The sequence below is a fragment of the Girardinichthys multiradiatus genome, chromosome 19, assembly GCF_021462225.1.
Source record: "Girardinichthys multiradiatus isolate DD_20200921_A chromosome 19, DD_fGirMul_XY1, whole genome shotgun sequence".
Lineage (NCBI taxonomy): Eukaryota > Metazoa > Chordata > Actinopteri > Cyprinodontiformes > Goodeidae > Girardinichthys > Girardinichthys multiradiatus.
The window spans coordinates 30,937,159-30,957,691 of NC_061811.1; the positions used below are offsets into that span (position 1 = coordinate 30,937,159).

The window sequence follows — 20,533 nt, forward strand, 5'->3', positions numbered from 1 at the left end:
TGTGTGACAATGTACGACAGCCACTGAATTACACCAAAAACAAAGAAGGAGACATGGAGCATGTGCTTAAAGCTTGCCGTTTTGTCTGAAGTGATTAGGGTGGAGGTTTTCAGTTGGAGGCAGGGCTATGACTGCGTTACATTGTTGCATACAGGCCTGGTGAAGTTCATAAAAAATTTGCAGGTCATTTTTCAAATGGATTTAGACAACTTAAAAGTTTCCCTGCTTTCATAATTCAAACCAGATAATAACATACACTGAATACAAAACATAGCCCTTATTTTTTTACTGTCTGACATTATATCCGTTTGAACGTTTACTGTTTTAGGTTAGTTTGGATGACCAATTTTATTTCTATTTGCTATCTGTCAGAAAAGTAAGAGTGAGACTTTTTATAACCTTTTTCAAGCCAGAAGTTTCCATTTACTTAGATCACGGTGACTTTTACCAATTTGGAGGCACACCAGTGAATATATATGAAAACTCCTGAAACATGGTACTTTCTTGTGGGGCATCATGGAAGAATCTAAATAAATCATCTAAGATATTAGGAAAAGAACTGTGGACCTCAATAAGTCAGTTCCATCCTTGGGTACAATTTTCAGATGCCTGAAAGTGCCACACTTATCATTTCAAACAATTATGCCAACAATTGTCAAGTATAACCAGCATGGGAAGGTTCACGAAGGAGACTTGTTCTGTGTCCCAGAGATGAACGTGTTTTAGTTGGGAAATATGTGTATCAATCCAGAACAAAAGCAAAAGATCTTGTGAAGATCCTGCCTGAAGCTGGTAAGAGGCTGCCATTATCCACAGTAAAATGAGTCCTGTGCTGACATCAGCTGAATGGCCACTCAGAGAGGAAGAAGCCATATCTCCAAAGGCAAGATGCAAACCATCATTAGGGTTTGCAGATGCACACAGGGACAAAGACCTTAATTTGTGGAGACATGTCCTGTGGTCTAATGACACTGGGATTGAATTGTGTTGCTATAAAAAATAACACCAAATATAATGACCATCATTATATTTGGAGGAAAAAATGGAGACAGCATCATGTTTTGTGGGAGACTGGTGCACTTCACAAAATAGATGACGACATGCAAGAGCAACATCTCAGGACACGAGCCAGGAAATTAAAGCTTGCACACAAATGCGTTTTCTAAATGGAGCCTACATACCTGACGCAGTTACACCAGTGCTGTCAGTCGGAATGGGTCAAAATTCAGGCAAACCTTTGTGAGAAACTTGAGGAAGGATACCCAAAATGAAAGAATTAATTGTAGTTTAACAAGAGGAACTGATGGAAAAGATATGAGTAATTTGTGATTATTGAAAGCGCTGAGTAAATGCTTAGAAGAAATCAATGCATGGATGTGCCAAAATTTTCCTCAGCTGAATCACAACAAAACTGAAGTAATAATCTTTGGACCAAAGGAAGAGCGTTTAAAAGTTAACACACAGCTTCAGTTAATACAGCTAGAAACCACCAATCAGGCTCGAAACCTGGGTGTAGTGATGGACTCAGACCTGAACCTTCAGAGCCACATAAAGACAGTAACAAGGTCGGCCTTCTATCACCTAAAGAACATCTCCAGGATTAAAGGACTAATGTCTCAGCAGGACCTTGAAAAACTAATTCATGCGTTCATCTTTAGTAGAATTGATTACTGCAACGGTGTCTTCACAGGCCTGCATAAAAAGTCGATCAGACAGCTGCAGTTGATCCAGAACGCTGTTGCCCGCGTCCTCACTAGAACTAAGAAAGTGGAGCACATCACCCTGGTTCTAAAGTCCCTACACTGGCTCCCTGTAGCTCAGATAATAGAGTTTAAAATACTTCTGTTAGTCTATAAATCACTGAATGGCTTAGCACCAAAATACATTACAGACTTGTTGTCAGTGTATCAACCACCCAGACCTCTCAGGTCTTCTGGTTCAAATCTACTCTGCACACCCAGAACCAGAACCAAACATGGAGAAGCAGCTTTTAGTTCTTATGCTCCACTAATCTGGAACAAACTCCCAGAAAACTGTAAAAGCGCCGAAACCCTAAGTTGCTTTAAATCAAGATTAAAAACCTATTTGTTTAGAGTGGCCTTTGACTGGGCCATCTAAACATTATTGGTTACGTTTTCAGTCCAATTTTCCTTTCATTTTCTTATCCTCTCTTGGTGGGGTCAGACGCTTTCCCACTCTCTCCTTGATCCTCCCCCATTTTTTGCCATGCTTCAGCTTTTTGTCTGTTTTTCTTAGAGCCTCTGTTCGCATATCCTCCTAATTTGTTCATTATGGATTTGGTCAGCTGGTCTCTCAACGCAATCGATCAAATTTTCTCGACAGGAAGACAGGGTAAAGGGGAACCCTCTTGTCCAGACGGGACGTTCGTCTACGGATACGCAATGGATTCCTGGCAGCAGTGGAAGATTGTGTGGCTGACAACAATGTCAGTCGAGGACGTGGAAGATTTGTACATAATTGGATTTCTGATAACAGGATTCTGCTTTTTGGAGTTGCCGGTTACCTGGCTTATCGAAAGATTCGTAAAACATCAGCAGCTGTTCAAAGCACTCCAAAGCTGCCTGGGATGTTTGAAGGGATCGTTAGAGCTCTCAGGACTCAGACTGATATGTTAAGAGAGCAGAATCACAAGCTGGACTCGATCCTTGAACAGAATTGCAGGCTGGCTGCGTTTCCCGGACTCAAAGATGATATGATTTAATCTTGAAGAAAGTTGTTTGCTCAGGATCTACAGAAAGTACCAGAAATTTGGCTATTTGGATTTGAAATTGAGAATGCCAGTAAGACTTTGAAGGCAGGCGGAAAATCACAGCCGGCTTGAACCAAAACATTTATTGTTTGTCTAATTCAGGCGACCCAATACGGCCTTCACAGTCTTCTTATCAAAACATTTCTCCTGGATGTTCAGTAAATACGACGCTCTGCCCCAGCAAACCCCCTCATCTATGAGCTGAACTGTATGGCCGTTTGATAAAACTTGCATCTCTTTTTCAAGGACAATGGCACCTTCGTCAGTGTTGACAGTAATTCTTTGCACTCATGATCATACTTAAATATTGGCACCCTCACGAGTCCACCATGCCCCTGCAAAATCTTTGCTTATGTGTGTTGCTTTCCCATGCTAATTATTTTTACCTAAATGTGGATTTCATTTCTTAATTTCTTCTCCTTTTCATAGATTTTCTTAAAAATTTTAACAAAAGCTGTTTTTACACCTAAGGAGTTCTAACTAAGGACTCAGCGTCCTTAGTTATAACTCAGTGATTGCTTAGTTAAATTTCAATGGATGCAAATGACTGTTATTATGGGACTACAACTGCCTTATACCAGCGAACCCAAGGACCCAAGGATCATTGTCTCTTAGCACAAGATACTTTCCCCTACATAGAGGACTTAATGATATAATTACCTCTTCAGAAAAATTGGTTTAGAACCAGCTCTTACCAAAGGATTGTTAATGTTTTCTGTATCATTGTAATGTTGTATCATTTGATCTGTTTTTCTGTGTCTGTATCTGTGTTTATTTTCTTTGTGATTGTATTGTAATTGTATGTACAGCGCCTTGAGTGCATTGTTGCTGAAAAGCGCTATATAAATAAACTTGACTTGACTTGAAAGAGAATTTCAACATAATTAAACAAAAACATAATGTCCGTTTTGATCGAGTAGTAAGCAGCAGGAGACAAATGTTTGATAGTGGATTGTGGAGCACAAATATGCAGACTGTGGTGGAATTAATTTAGCTTATATTGTAGCGCAAGTTTCTGTCTGTATTGTTCGTAGCAGCAACCAGAAGGCTGGATATGTAGTCAGCTGATATTGGGAAGATTTTATTCTCTTCCTGTTGCTTTTAGTTTTATTTAGCAGAAAAGGGATGACTGATACGCTCCGCTGCGTTCGTTTGACCCTCTAACAACCCAGGAACACTGCTCCAATGTACAAGGTCTATTTGTGTTTAAAACAATCATGAAATCTGGAAGCTGTCCTCGGTGGTTTGTGTGACTTTAATGAAGGAGATTTTATTGTAAACCCGTAGATTCCTTTATTTTTCTGCCCTGGCATAGAATAGTTGATCACTTGTTTAAATTCAGATTTAAAGCAAAGTTATATGGTATGCAGCTACAAACTGATTCATATCTCTAGTTTTGAGAAATAAAAAAGTTTAATTTTTTTTTTTTTACTAAAACAACCCTATATGTTGTATAAGTTCTTGTCGCAAATATTAACTAAAATCTATCCAAGCCGAATGAATGGACAATGTTGCAAAAATTTACATATTAAATGCTAAAACTTTGTTTTGTCAGTTTGGTGTCATTTTTACTATAATATGTAAGGGATTCACTCAGAGGTCTTCTATGCGTCTTATTTTAGCAGCAAGTAAAAGCCTAACTGGTTGCACGGGATCCGTGGTTTACGTCGCAGGCTTGTTTCTCTCAGCTGATGGTGACGTAGCTGCGCGCCTCGCGGAGTCGGAAGAGTGATTTTCTTTCCCCGTTAATTTATTTATTTTTACGGTAGGATGAGGAGGGCTGAGGGACGCAACCATTTCACACATTTAACGCGTGAGCGTGGGGTCTTAGGTTCTCAGCAGTTACCGGGGGATGACAGTCCACAGAGAAGCCTCCATAGGAAAAAATAACGCGTTATCTCAGATGCGCAAAGTCCAACACGCAGGTCTGCGTGGCAACTTCGCTGAACATCACCAGGTGAACAACTGCGTTCATTAATAGGTTATCGATTGCGGTTTGTCATCTGTGCTTGAAAGCGAGCGCTGAGCGAGCTGTTCTTCACATCTACAGGAGCAGCATCATAATTTTCCTACGCTGTCACGGAGGAGAGGAGAGCAGGAGGAGGTGGAGGAGGAGTAGAGCGCTGATTCACGGCTTGTAGGAGGAGGCAGAGACGCTCGCACGGGCTCAAGAGGAAGATCCATCTCTACCCAGCATGCAGTCCTAAAATACCGACCCACACTCCTCCTCCTCCCTCCTTGCTTACAGCTCTGCGACCCGGCCCATCCGTTTGACAGGGGAGGATCTGGGGAGGAGGGCGCCAAGGCAAGAGAAGACGAAAGGCGATCACCCCCTCTTTGGCCCGGTTTGATCCTCCACACTCGGCATTATTGGGCAGCCTGTGGGACCTGCATGCTCTTCTTGTACATGAGGACGACACGGCAGCCTTACGGTGGGATTGTGGTCTGCAGATTATTTTAGGACCGCTGGCAGACTCATCTACTCTGCAAAAACAATAATAAAGGGGGCGGACGGGAGCTGCTCAGCTGTCTCTACAAAAACTCACTCAAATACAGATCCAGGTGAGTAATAATCAACATAAAGCCATGCAAAATGACACAGACATAAAATAAATCAATGTGGTGTAGAATGAGACCTGGCATAAGCTACCATGCGTTCTAATTGCATATGTCAAAGGACAGGAATCGGATTATAGGCGATGCAAATACTGATGAGTGATGTGAGCTGGATGTGCTCCATCATTCTGCACACGCTTTAACCTGCCTGTCTCCAACCATCATGCTGCAGACATGATCCATTGCATCCGGCTCAAATGGATTCGTGATACTGTCTAAATGGGTGTGACATTCAAATAATCGGCGTCTCTCAGCCACAATTACAGAGGAAGCTTGAGTTTTCTTTATTATTAATTAATTGTTAAATCTATCAGGGCTTTTCCTGCACTCTAACGCTTTGGAGCTGATTTGAGAAAACACACAGGACACACACACACAATGCCTGCCTGCCTCCTATAATAGGCTAAGTTATGGTGCGGACCTATGGGTGCTCCAACAGGGATTCCCCCCCTTTATGGAGGCGATGGTATCCGTATAGTGAGCGAAATGGCCCTCATGATGATTTATCAGCAACAGCTGAGGCTCTCGGCGTGTCTGCTGAGTCCATGTTTACGCGCATCTCAAATAGCCTCCTTAAACACGACCCACCTCCCAAAATAGGAGAATGGAAAGGGATATCTGTGCGCAGATCAGCCGCTCTGAGGAATGTACCGCTGGACAGATCGCCTATCGGGTGTGCAGAGCGATCACCGAAAGATGCGTTATACAGGAAACATAAATAAATTCACACACTTATAAAACTAGCGGTTTGTGTAACAAGTTGCATAGATTTTATTTGGATAGAGTTCAGTCAATACCTCAGACTAGAAAGTATAGAGATATACTTTTAGCAGCTAAAAGAGTGTAAAGAATAATTCCAATTCCCAATGCTTATTTAAAACTTAATACTTAATATTTATTTAAAACTTAACAACATTTTTTTGGATCAAATTCTCATTTAAATTTCTGTATGTATATAAACTACTTAAATAGCTTAGTTTGGTTCTAGACATGGGTCAATAACAGCAGTGGTATATTTTTATATGGGCCAAATGGGCTGTTGCCCAGGGAGGCATTAGAAAGGGGACCACATGAGCTCCAGACATAAATATGTGCAATCCCTGCATGTTGAGTAGACCCCCTCTGCTTGCTGCTGGCAATGTTGAAACCAACTTGCATGCTTTAGGTTGGACCTCACTGCAGTTTGTTCTGGTTCAAATTTTTTTTAGGGAGGGGCGGGTCAAGAAGAATATTTTAGCTGGCTGAAAGAAGGCTACTATATTTTTCTCACAGCTACACTCTGCAATATTTACATCTAGGAAGCTATGAACTGGCTAGCTATGTGTTCTAAATAAAAGCAGTGAATCAGTCATATACATTTTTGTATAAAATGTTTGCAGTAAATTCAGCAATACAGCAACAGCATGGTAACTTTACTCAAGGTTATCAATGAGAATCTCCTACTGGCCCAGGCCTATTAGACAGTAACTACCCAGTTTTATTTTGGCTTAAACAATAGTTACTTACCTCAGAATTTAACTATTATAGAACATTTACAAAAGGCAAGGCAAGTTTATTTGTATGGCACATTTCAGCATCAAGACAATTTAGTTTCAGTTAATGGTTTAAATAAGGCTACTCGAATCAAATTGGTTTTTAACCTGGATTTAAAAGAACTCAAGGAACTCACGTTTGTTTAGTGGGGCATAAGAACTGAATGCTGCTTCTCCATGTTTGGTTCAGGTTCTGAGAATGCAGAGTAGACTGGTCTGGAAGGTTGATACAATAACAACACAGGTTTCATGCATTTTGGAGTTATGGCGTTCAGTGACTTAGTATTTTAAAATCTATTCTTTGAGACACAGGGAGCCAGTGTCAGGACGTCAGAACTGAGGTGATGTGCTCTACTTTCTCGGTTTTAGTGAGAATCCTGGGAGCAACATTCTGGATCGGCTGCAGCTGTCTGATGGAAAGTTTTGGCAGACCTGTAAAGACACTGTTGCAGCAATCAACTTGACAAAAGATAAATGCATGAATGAGTTCTTCAAGAGCCTGCTGGAACATTAGTCCTTTGAATAGTTAAAATATTTCATTTATTACATTATTTCACTCATAAAATAATTACTATTGCAGAACTCTCCTTGACACATGAATATATTTTGTTTGATTATCATTATATTATTATATGTTTAGATTATTTCATATTTAATTAAGTAATAATTTGGTCTGTTAAGTGTTGTCTTGCGAATACCTGCTTACGCTGGGTCGGCACACTGAAAGCTCGCAAAGATGCGGTTCCGATGCCTTATACTCCAGGCCGTTGGGAAAACCGCTTCAATTAGAGAAGTTTCTTCGGGGCCTCTCTGGCACAGGTTGCTTTCTACTGAAGCTCAGAAAGAAAGATTGAAAACAAGCTTGTTTAATCACCCTTCTGGTATGAATGCTGGATTATTTGATGCAGCAGATTATAACTTTGTGGTTGCTGCTAAGTCAATTCTTTGACACATTTTGCCCCAATTACTGCTTCACATTTTTAGGTCTCTACAAGCTTTGCAGATCTAGAATCTGAAATGTTTGCCACCTCTTCTTTCCACATTGCTCAAGCCCAGATAGATTGGATGACTAGAATCTGTGAACAGCAATTTGGTCACAAATTCGTAACTGGATTTAGATCCGGACTTTATCTGGACCATTCTAACACATAGGGTCTCATGTCTGACCTAGCCTCAGATCTTTTGCAGCCTGTAATTGGTTTTGTTCAGGGATTGACCTGCATTTAGCTCCATCCATCTTCCCATTAAATCCGACTAACTTCCCTGTCCCTGCTGAAGAAATGCCTCCCACATCATGATGCTACCATCACCATGTCTCACTGATGTGCAGAGATAATTTTCCAGCACACATAGGGTTCTAAAATTTGTTCCCACTTTTTATCGGACTAAAATTTGTACTATTTACAAAATAAATTCTGTTCTTCAGAATTGCTTGTAAAATTGAGGCACGGCTTTGTTCAGTGATAAAATACATTAGTACGTTCTTGTCATATGACAATAATTAAAAGGTTTTTGATTACTTAATTCTTGTTACATCCCTAATAGACACTTTTCTCTCATTAATATTGCTAAAGTGAATATAAGACTTGCAGTCTTTCTGAACACCAGAGTAGTAATATCAGTTTGATCAGTGTTCTGTTAGGTTTGTATTGCTTTACACAACCTGTCTAGCAAAAAATGCCAAATTCATATTTAAATGGCAGAAGTATGCTGATTTTCTTTCCCAGTAAAATGTGACAATGTAGGATTTAAGCTTGGTTGTAGCCTCTACAAACACCTTAGTCCTTTCTGCTAATTTTCAGCCTTGGTAAAACTCATGTCTATTCACAATGCAAAGTTTAGTCCTTAAAATGCTGTTAATATGCAAATTGTTTTGTGTAGCTCCTAATTTAAGGGTTATGGTTACAGCTGATACACAGTGAGAGATGGGTCGTTTGCCCACAACTGTCTCCCATAACCTGAATGATTCATGAGGAAATAGGAAATCAATTTTCTCAATCTTTTGACACAAAATACTTTTGAGATCACAAACCTGAACAGTCTGAAATGCTCGTGTAATTACTGTGATTAACTTTATGTCTTTTTGCTAGATCATTATCATTCACATTTTTGGGATTTTTGATAAAATTATATGTAAAAGTACTCATGCCCCTTATACTTTCTTCCTTTTGTCCAATTACTAAAACAAACTACAAAGTAATTACTAATTTAATGTGGGGCAGCGGTGGCTCAGATGGGAGGGGTTTGTCCTGTAACCCTCACTCCACCCTTCTCAGTTGTTGTCTCTTTAGGCAAGACACTTGACCCTCCTTGCCTGCTGATGGTGGTCAGAGGGCCCGGTGGCACCGATTGTATGGCAGCACCTTCACTTCTGTCAGTCTGCCCCAGGGTAGCTGTGGCTATAATGTAGTCTACCAGTGTCAGTGTGTGAATGAGTGGATGACTGATTGTACCGTTAAGTGTCTTGGTGTACTCAGACTTGATAAAGCGCTATACAAGTGCAAGCCATTTACCGTTTTGTTTAGACTTTATGCAATAGACCAATACAAAGTAGCACATTTCGAAATTTGTGGCTTGCATTTGTATTCAGCCACATGAAACATTACTTTGCACATTTTCCTTGCTAAGTAGCTTAAGCTTAGTCAGGTTGGATGGAGGCTGTCTGTAAACATCAGTTTTTTAATCTTTTCACAGTTTTTCATTTGGATATAGGTCTAGACTTTGACTGGGCCATTCTAACTCTATATCAGTGTATGTGTAAGGTTGCTATTTTGTTCATGGGAAGGAGAACCACAGTGCCAGTTTCAATTTCCTTTGAGTCCCTAACATGTTTTGCTACCAAAAATTTCCTGTTTTTATCTCCCTTTATCTTATTATCATCTCTGACTAGTTTTATTTCTGTTGAAAAAAACTGTCCCAACAATGTGTGTATGGTGTGTTCAGGGAGTTGTGTAGTTTTAGTTTCTCCTCACACCTAATATTTTGCATTCAAAATATAAAATTTTTGTCCCATCTAACCAGAGCACCCTTTTTCACGTTCACAGTGTCTCCTACATAGTAGAAATCAAACTTTAAATGGGGCTTATTAATAGCTACTGATAGCCAAACAAGGTCATCATCTCCCAATTGTTCTTCTGGCTTCAAGTACAATTTTATTTTTTGCTTTCTAAATTTGTGACCCAAACAAATCTCTCCCTGCTCCCTGCTTGCTCACAAATTGACCAGGTCTCTTTTAATTCTCATTGTACTTTTTTCACTTGAAAGCAAAAAATAAATATTAGAAATAATTGCAATGTTTTTGTTTCCCTCCCCTCTTCACCTGAGAGCTAGTTTGATTCAACTCACCCCATTAAAGTCTATTCGTCTCAACGTCTCTTCAAGTCAGGCAGTTTACAGCCATGGAGGGGGCAGGTACAGTAAACAGAATCTCAGTCAGCTCTTTAAGAATGATATTACAGTGCTGGATCTCTTTTCCTTGCCATAAATGAGATAAAATACATTAAAAAGTTTTTCATTAGACTGCAGATTTTAAATGCCGTCAGTTTAGGCCTGCAACCAATCTGTACCAGTGCTGGCAGGTAGGTGTATTATAAACTCTTGAAATGGCCTAGTTAATCAGCTATCAGCAACAGTAAATCAATCAAAAAAATTAAGTTACTGAGGTTTAAACCTGGGATCCCGAGCACAGAAGGAAACAAGGAAACAAAATGCTCCCCTTACCTATCCTGTCAGTTTACGTGGTTGTCTTGGTGTTATGATGCTTAAAAGTGTTCAACCACTTTCCTCTCAGTTCCTCATAAAGCATTCTGGACTAACCCAGCAGGTTCCCATGCTACTCATCTCCTTCCTTAACATTTATAAACTTGTCAGATTTTTTATTCCTCACCAGATTGTTCTGTTGCCCATCCCATCAAATGGTCAATGGACCAAGCTAATATAACGCTTTTCCAGTCATACCGATCACTCAATGTGCTTTACATTAGCCACATTCAACCAATCCTACACACAAAATCACACACAGTCATACATTAGATCCATAGGCAACATCAAGCTACTATTTACTAATTAGGCAACTGGATGCATTGCATTTTATTTATGCGTTTTGGATTAAAGGGGGCTGAACACAAAGGCAGGCCACACTGTTCACTATTTGTACATTGTTTTGAAATCCATGTATGATTTTCCTTCTACTTCCTTCCACCACAATTAAGCATTACATTGTGTTGGTCTGTGACATAAAATCCCAATAAAAAAACTTTGAAGTCTTTGGCTGTATTGTGACAAACTCTAAAAACGGAAGGTACAGCAATAATTAAAAAGGGATCTAGGTTAGTCACCCAGTAAGGCAGAAGGTGGTTACTGACAATCTGAGTGGCCCTGTTTGAAGTTAATGGATGGGGTTGCTTGTTTGCCTCTTTTGGTCCAGCTCCGATTCTCCATCCTTACTTTTATCATCCCTGTCCCTCTGTTTTACTCCAAAACCCATTAGATTCAGATTTTGGGTTATAGTAATACCAATAATTGAGATGTCGACAGGAAATTATCTTAAATCTATAGCTCTACTTTAAAGCTTTTAGCTTTGTTTTCACTGCTCTTAGTGATATTTTCCAGCAAAAACATTAACATTAAAATTAAATACTGTTAATACAGATTAGTAGGAATATTATTAAAAAGCAGTGTACTTCTGCTATAGTTTGTAAAAATTATCACACAGACTAATGTCACTTTAATGAATTCAAAGATGTGCTGTGAGTTATTTAAATAGCTCCTGATAATTAACTGTCTGATGATTTTAATCCTTCCAATTCCAACTTTGATTCATATGAAGAGGTTGTTCCTTTCCTATAATTCTAAATCCCTCACTGCAGCATCTGCAGATTCACCCTATTATCCCTTAAGAAAGGTTTGTAGAAGCAGAGTGGTCAGGAGCGCTGCTATGACTAAAATATTGGAAATGGCATTCCCCTTAGCCTCACAGCACCTTCTGTTACCATTTAAGTTTTCACTCTGAAAATAAAGCCTGAGAGACTCAATAATTTCCTTTCATTCTTAGAAATTCACTCTTATAATATTATCCTAAGAAGTACAAGAAAATAAGATTTTTTTAAAAATATAATTCAAACTTTTCTTTAATTAAGTCAGATCTCATTCACACAGTTCCTCCCCTGTTGTTTTTGTTTGTGCCTTGCACTGTTGATTCTCACAGGGATTGCATAGCTGGCTGCAGTCCACAGATGTGGCTGTGCTGATTCAGTAAAATTAAAGTTCCTCATCTCCAGCGTGGTCTGCAACTTGCTCTCATTCTTTTTTTCTCATCCTGGTCTGTATACGGAAATCTATGATCAAAATCTTTTTTCACATTTTATATGTTTTACCTAATCCTTCTTGATTTTTGACACCCCTAAAAAACAAAAAAATGTATATACGGTATATGATTGTGATGGCCTCTTAAAATACACTTTTGTCATGTTTGTTTGACAAAGGATCTAAGTGCGGATTAAATGGGCAGCAAACGTTCTTTAATGTAAAAATGTTAAAACAAACTGAATGTATAGAACAAGAAGATTAGGACATACAGCATCAGCTGAGCAACCGGCAAAGAGTAAAACAACCAGAGAGCTTATATACAGAGGGAAGTGTGGAGAAAGGCATGGCAAACAGGTGTGAGCAATCAGCTGGAAATAAGGAACAGCTGAGACCAATGAAGGCAGAGGGAACTGAGGGGAGAAAAGTAATGAGCAGGACAGAAGCAGGAAAATAACCTCTGAATGTATAAAGAACACTAAAACATGGAAGCATCAACTAATAAGGAAAACACCTAACAACAATATTTAGCATGAGGAAATAAGCAAGAACTAAAGAACATAATAAAAAGCACAGAAATAGTCAAAATGCATACACACAAGAAAATCAAAGCTCAACATCTCTGGATCTTGACAACTACGTGATGCAGTTGTTGGTATCTTCAAACAAATAAAACACTAATTTGCTCTGGAATTGAGTAATTGGTCTTGCAAGTTAATTATAGATTGCTCTGCCACTGTTCAGGCCCCATAGATTGTAACAGACGTTTAAATTATTATTATTATTTTACTTTTTGCTTGGCTATTCACAAAAGTTATACCAAATAATAGTAACAACATTACACACCACATAGAATAACACAGACAATTTAATGCATGCCTTTATCTTGAGTGTTTTTCGACAGTGCACACTCCACACATGTTGGTGACCCCAGAGGTAACAAATCATTCAATCTGGAACCAGAACACAAGAATGCACTTTTCAGGTACAAGACGTTGACAGTGTACATGCAGATTTGGGTCAACCAAAGCAAAGATAAACACATGTCAAACTAATAAAAAAATCCTCTACTGATTTCAGGACAGTTTATATATCTCTCTTGTGACTATTTAAACTCAAGCTAAACAGCCAACGAGCCTCAGGGATCCAGAAGTGTTGTGGAGAGTGTAGAAAGATCCAACTGTCCTGAATCACTAAATAATCAGACATAGTCGAGGCAAGAGCGTTTCCAATGAATTCCAGCTGTTAGATTGCTTATCAGGTTCTGGATGGTCAAGTGTCCATTACTCTTCCCTTGCCACTAGCCTCAGTAGCCTTATAAGAAGACTGAGGTATTCACATTTAAGAGTTTAAGAAGTGCATTAGATGTTTGCCTTGCTTGCGTTTTCATGAATTTGGACAATGTCTGTACTGTCCTTGCAAGGCCGCTTTCTCTTGTTGAAGTGTTAAGTTTTCATTCAATGTGTTTAGACTAGACATCATTAACTTTTGTGTTCCTGATGGTCTTCTGTTTGTGCTGTGCTCTCACAGTTGGGACAGTTCTTCATTTAGCAAGACTGCTATCGTTTGGTTTTGACCTGAGTGCTACCCCAGAGATTTCAAACAATCATGGTTAAATCTACACCACGGCATGCGCATATCTATAACCAACTGAAATAAACTTTATTCATGAAACTTAGCCTTGAGATAAAAAATTTGGTGGAATTTATCTGCCTGAAAATCTTCATTTTCCACCTCAATGATAACATAAAGGTCTCATAAAAATACTATTTGTTGGTTATGACAATGTAATAGTGTGCATTTCTTCTTGCACAAACACTTATAGTATATATTGAATTCAAGATTGAAATCACGGGGGAAACTATGTAGCTTTCATTGTTTATTTATAGACTGAATTGCAAAAATATTCACACCCCTTAAACTTTTTCAAAGTTTGTCACATTACATGCTTCAATGTAATTTATCAGGATAGACCAACACAGTGTAGCCCATTAATTGGAAAAGAAAGGAAAATATACAAATGTTTCAGTTTTTACAATTAAGAACCTGAGCAGTGGCATGCATATGTATTGAGCCCCTCTTGTTTACCCCCTAATAAAATCCATTGTAAACGACTGGCTTCAAAAGTCACCTAATTAGGCAATAGCATCCACCTGTGTATATTTTTGTTTTCAGTAAAAGTATAGCTGCTCTGTGAAGACCTCAAAAGTGTGTTTTCAATCCTGCTCATCAGGGCCCATTGTTCTGCATGTTTTGCGTTTTTTCACTGCCTCCACGCACCTGATTTAAATAAATGGGTGATTAACAGCCTTCTGCAGCACCGGATGGCAGCTGAGGAGCCAATGCAATCATCTGATTAAGGTGTGCTGGAGCAGAGACTCATCTAAAATATGAAGGGCAGTGGGTCCTGGCGACCAGGACTGAAAATCAATGTGTTAGAGAATATTGATGAACAAGCAGCATCATGCACTGTTCAAGTTATCACCTGAAACTGGAAGCAGTATAACAGGAGTGCAAACTTACCAAGACCTGGCTGTCCATCTAAACCGACAGACTCGGCAAGAAAAGCATTAATCAAAGACGCAGCCAACAGGCTAGTGAAACTCTGAATGAACTGCAGAGATTCACAGCTTATGTGGGAGGATTGGTGATTGATATAAGTGTTAGATGTGACCTCCATAAATCTGACTTTCATGGAAGAGTAGAATAAAAAATCCATAAGATGTCCCCATTTTGAGTTTGCTACAAGTAATGTAGGGGAACACAGCACACATGTGGAAAAAGGGTCCCTGGTCAGATGAGATCAATATTAAACATTTTGGCCTATATGCAGGGGTCGTGTTAACCGAATATTTTCCTTTTTTTTTCCAGGCAGATTAAATTCCACAGATTTTTTGCAGCACTAGTGGCCTTTATTTTTCCCAGTATTTTTTGACAGTAGGAAATGACAGGAAATGGGGACGGAGAGAAAGAGGAAGATATGCGGCAAATATTGCTGAGGCCGGGACTCGAACCTGGGATGGCCACGACGAGGACTAATGCCTCCATATATGGGTTGCGCACTTAACCCCCAACAACACCAGCGCCCATATTTTCAATTTTTGACAGTTTTTCAAAACAATGATGGAAAAATCTGAAGGCCATCTGTAATTTTGACGGATTGTAATTCAGACCCCTGACCACTTGGCGGCTAGTTAGCATATTAATGAGCTGTTTTTTCACTTGATGCATGACCTCATTGGCTTCATTTGTAAAAATATCACGGCAGCTGAGGCCACAGCAGGTGATCTTTTTATATTTTAAGTGCAGTTGTTTAATTTCATTGTTTATAGTAGTTACTGGGACCACAGTCAGTGTTTTTTGTCACTGCAGAGAAAAAGTTACATGTATTTATCTGGTTGATGTGAATTCAGCTTGTTCAGACTAAATATTAATTAAAATGAATGAAAATAAATGCTATTGAATATTTAATTCTAATACTTTTAACAAATCAACTAAAGTGACGGGTAAAAATAGATTATGACAGGATATTTTTTACCCTGTCAGTCAAAATGACAGACAATTAAAAATCAAGTGCAACCCCTGCCTACATGTATAACTAACTGCGTCAGCCTCAACACACACTTAAACAGTGAAACATGGTGGTGGCAGCATCATGCTGTGAAAATCCTTTTTTTGACACAGAAGCTGGTCTGAGTTGATTGGAAGATGGATAGAGCTGAATACAGGTCCTTCTCAAAATATTAGCATATTGTGATAAAGTTCATTATTTTCCATAATGTCATGATGAAAATTTAACATTCATATATTTTAGATTCATTGCACACTAACTGAAATATTTCAGGTCTTTTATTGTCTTAATACAGATGATTTTGGCATACAGCTCATGAAAACCATCATTAAAAGGGTCTCTAAACGAGCTATGAACCTAATCATCTGAATCAACGAGTTAACTCTAAACACCTGCAAAAGATTCCTGAGGCCTTTAAAACTCCCAGCCTGGTTCATCACTCAAAACCCCAATCATGGGTAAGACTGCCGACCTGACTGCTGTCCAGAAGGCCACTATTGACACCCTCAAGCAAGAGGGTAAGACACAGAAAGAAATTTCTGAACGAATAGGCTGTTCCCAGAGTGCTGTATCAAGGCACCTCAGTGGGAAGTCTGTGGGAAGGAAAAAGTGTGGCAGAAAACGCTGCACAATGAGAAGAGGTGACCGGACCCTGAGGAAGATTGTGGAGAAGGGCGGATTCCAGACCTTGGGGAACCTGCGGAAGCAGTGGACTGAGTCTGGAGTAGAAACATCCAGAGCCACCGTGCACAGGCGTGTGCAGGAAATGGGCTACAGGTGTTGCATTCCCCAGGTCAAGCCACTTTTGAACCAGAAACAGCGGCAGAAGCGCCTGACCTGGGCTACAGAGAAGCAGCACTGGACTGTTGCTCAGTAGTCCAAAGTACTTTTTTCGGATGAAAGCAAATTCTGCATGTCATTTGGAAATCAAGGTGCCAGAGTCTGGAGGAAGACTGGGGAGAAGGAACTGCCAAAATGCCAGAAGTCCAGTGTCAAGTACCCACAGTCAGTGATGGTCTGGGGTGCCGTGTCAGCTGCTGGTGTTGGTCCACTGTGTTTTATCAAGGGCAGGGTCAATGCAGCTAGCTATCAGGAGATTTTGGAGCACTTCATGCTTCCATCTGCTGAAAAGCTTTATGGAGATGAAGATTTCATTTTTCAGCACGACCTGGCACCTTCTCACAGTGTCAAAACCACAGGTAAATGGTTTACTGACCATGGTATCACTGTGCTCAATTGGCCTGCCAACTCTCCTGACCTGAACCCCATAGAGAATCTGTGGGATATTGTGAAGAGAACATTGAGAGACTCAAGACCCAACACTCTGGATGAGCTAAAGGCTGCTATCGAAGCATCCTGGGCCTCCATAAGACCTCAGCAGTGCCACAGGCTGATTGCCTCCATGCCACGCCGCATTGAAGCAGTCATTTCTGCAAAAGGATCCCCGACCAAGTATTGAGTGCATAACTGTACATGATTATTTGAAGGTTGACGTTTTTTGTATTAAAAACACTTTTCTTTTATTGGTCGGATGAAATATGCTAATTTTGTGAGATAGGAATTTTGGGTTTTCATGAGCTGTATGCCAAAATCATCCGTATTAAGACAATAAAAGACCTGAAATATTTCAGTTAGTGTGCAATGAATCTAAAATATATGAATGTTAAATTTTCATCATGACATTATGGAAAATAATGAACTTTATCACAATATGCTAATATTTTGAGAAGGACCTGTACAGAGCAATACTGTAAGGAAACATTTCAGAGGCTGCAAAGAGTTGAGACTTTGGTTCACATTCCAGCTGAACATCGAGCCTAAACATACAGCAAGAACTGCAATGGGATGGTAAAAATCAAAGCATATTCATGTGTTTCAATGTTTCAGCTATTTTGCAAAGATTAATGGAAAACATGTGCCAGTGCGATGTTGGAGATACACCTTAAGACTGTTGCAGCTGGATCCACAGGGAAAGGTCGTCCTAAAAAATGTTTAATCAGAGAGGCGTAAAATAAATGCAAACCACATTTCAAGTATGTGTGCAGGTCTTTATTCCTTATTAATTACAACTATAAGAAGAATGTAACATGGTGATATTGTTTCACCAGTTGTCCTTGTCTGAATATTGTTAGTATTGTGAAGCTGAACACATTGATTCTCATCTAAAATCTGCAATATAACTTGTGTATATTTTCTGTTGTTGTTTCTATTTGGCAGGTGGTGGGTGGAAGAAAGCACAGCCCAGTGCTGGATTCCAGAGGGAACGTTGGTGTTGCAAGGGCCCTTAAGACAAAGAAGGGTGCATGGAGGGTTCAAGGCCTCTAAAACCAGGGACATCAGCCTGCCTCTGGTTGGGGCTGGTCTCTGTGGCTGTAGCTTTCCTTTGTTCTGAGGCCCGGACTACTCCGAGCCCTTTACTCAGCCCCAACAATGCCACCTGCAGGGGCACCTCAAAGTGTCAAACAGGAATCATCCTCCCCATCTGGTATCCTGAGGATCCCTCCATGGGAGACAAGATTGCTCGGGTCATTGTTTATTTTGTGGCCATGATCTACATGTTCCTTGGTGTGTCCATCATTGCTGACCGTTTCATGGCAGCCATTGAGGTCATCACCTCCCAAGAAAGGGAAATTGTCATCAAAAGGCCAAATGGGGAAACAACAACAACCACAATTCGGGTGTGGAATGAAACAGTTTCCAATCTTACTCTCATGGCCTTAGGCTCATCTGCCCCTGAGATTCTTCTCTCTGTAATTGAAGTTTGTGGACATGAGTTCCAATCTGGTGAACTTGGTCCTTCGACAATCGTTGGCAGTGCAGCCTTCAATATGTTTGTCATCATTGGCCTCTGTGTGTCTGTCATTCCCCAAGGTGAGGTGCGCAAGGTCAAGCATCTCAGAGTTTTCTTTGTCACAGCAGGCTGGAGTATCTTTGCTTACATCTGGCTCTACATGATCTTAGCTGTGTTTTCTCCTAATGTAGTCCAGGTCTGGGAAGGCCTAGTCACACTATCCTTTTTTCCCATATGTGTCCTACTTGCCTGGGTAGCAGACAGACGACTTCTCTTCTACAAGTTTATGCATAAGAAATATCGCACTGACAAACACAGGGGGGTTATTATTGAGACCGAAACTGAACGCTCCAAGGGGATTGAGATGGATGGCAAGATGGTCAACTCTCACTTTATGGATGGAGGTGCAACTAGCAATCTGATTGGCTTGATTGAGAGCAAAGAGGTAGACGAGTCCCGTCGAGATATGATTCGCATCTTAAAGGACCTGAAGCAGAAGCACCCAGAGAAAGATCTCGATCAGCTGGTTGAGATGGCCAACTACTATGCTCTCTCACACCAGCAAAAGAGCCGTGCCTTCTACCGTATCCAGGCCACTCGAATGATGACAGGCGCTGGGAATATCCTGAAGAAACATGTAGCAGAACAAGCAAAGAAGAGTGCCAGCGTGCAAGAGGTGCACGTGGATGAACCTGAAGAGTATGTGTCTCAAATTGCTTTTGAGCCTGCTGCCTACCAGTGCCTTGAGAACTGTGGTGCAGCCATCCTGACTATCACTAGAAAGGGTGGTGACATCAACAAGACGATCTACGTGGATTATAAAACAGAAGATGGATCGGCTAATGCTGGAGCCGACTATGAGTTCACAGAGGGCACTGCAGTGTTCAAACCAGGGGAGATAATCAGAGAAATAAGCATTGGCATCATAGATGATGACATATTTGAAGAGGACGAGCACTTCTTTGTGCGTCTCAATAATCTTCGGGTCTTGGAAACTGAAGATGAGGTGTTGTCCGCCAACAGTCTCCCATACCCAAAGGCCATTCTAGGATTCCCCAATGTGGCTACAGTGACTATACTGGATGATGATCATTCAGGCATCTTCACGTTTGAGAGTAGCTCAGTCCATGTTAGTGAGAGCATTGGCATTATGGAAGTGAAAGTGCTGAGGACTTCTGGAGCAAGGGGAACTATCATTGTGCCTTATCGCACGTTGGAGGGACTTGCCAAAGGAGGAGGGGAGGACTTTGAAGACACCTATGGAGAACTGGAGTTCAAAAATGATGAGACCTGGTAAGCAGAAATCTCTTCTTTTTGGAGCAGTTGGTTTTCCTTTAAGTTTTACTCGCTGATGTTCATTAATCAGTGGCGGATTTTTAATGGTTTTCTAGATTTAAAATACAATGTATTTTGGACTCATAACTAAATAATTTATCTTGAGAATGATTTCTTTGTGGAATGATTTTAGTTTCTATTTCGTATTGTGGTTATAGTGTTAAATGTGCTACAAGAATAAGCTATGATATCTATGACAGGCTTCAGAGCTGTTTAGCAGTCTGTTGGAAACTGCATTTTATTTTAATACAAATGCTTAGCTCACCCTTTGACATCCATTAAAACAAATCTTACCTATTTATGTAGCATTTGCACCCATCACTCTTTGAACTTTGACTCTCTGTTATCCTCCCGTTAGTTAGAGAGCTAACACTCTCTGACTCTTGTTTTCCTGTGTGGAGAGTTTTCCTCTCATCAGACAGCTTTGGTAGCAACCGTGTGTGTTTCATGTGCTAAAGATTCCACACTAGCATGGAAACAGGAAGGCCTTAAGTAACCCTCTCTGCCCTTCAAATCCCTGCTGCTTTGTTTTCTCCATCCCTGGAGTTTTGCTTTTTTCTGTGTTCTCCTCATGCCTTGTCTTCTTCCTCTGAAAAGCAGAACATATGGATACA

General features: G+C 40.2%; 1 protein-coding gene across 3 annotated transcripts in view; it reads left to right on the plus strand.

Annotated features, from left to right (window-relative positions):
* The first annotated feature begins 4,845 nt into the window (after positions 1-4,845).
* Positions 4,846-20,533, plus strand: part of slc8a3 (solute carrier family 8 member 3) — a 177,915-nt gene continuing 162,227 nt past the window's right edge. For 2 of the 3 annotated variants that reach the window (XM_047344979.1, XM_047344981.1), the window contains exons 1-2: positions 4,850-5,332; positions 18,011-19,877. In XM_047344979.1, the coding sequence (XP_047200935.1) occupies positions 18,097-19,877 (1,781 nt within the window). In that variant the 5' untranslated portion in view covers positions 4,850-5,332; positions 18,011-18,096. Of the gene's footprint in view, positions 5,333-18,010; positions 19,878-20,533 lie in introns of all 3 variants that reach the window. The other variant, XM_047344982.1, reaches the window with a different exon arrangement.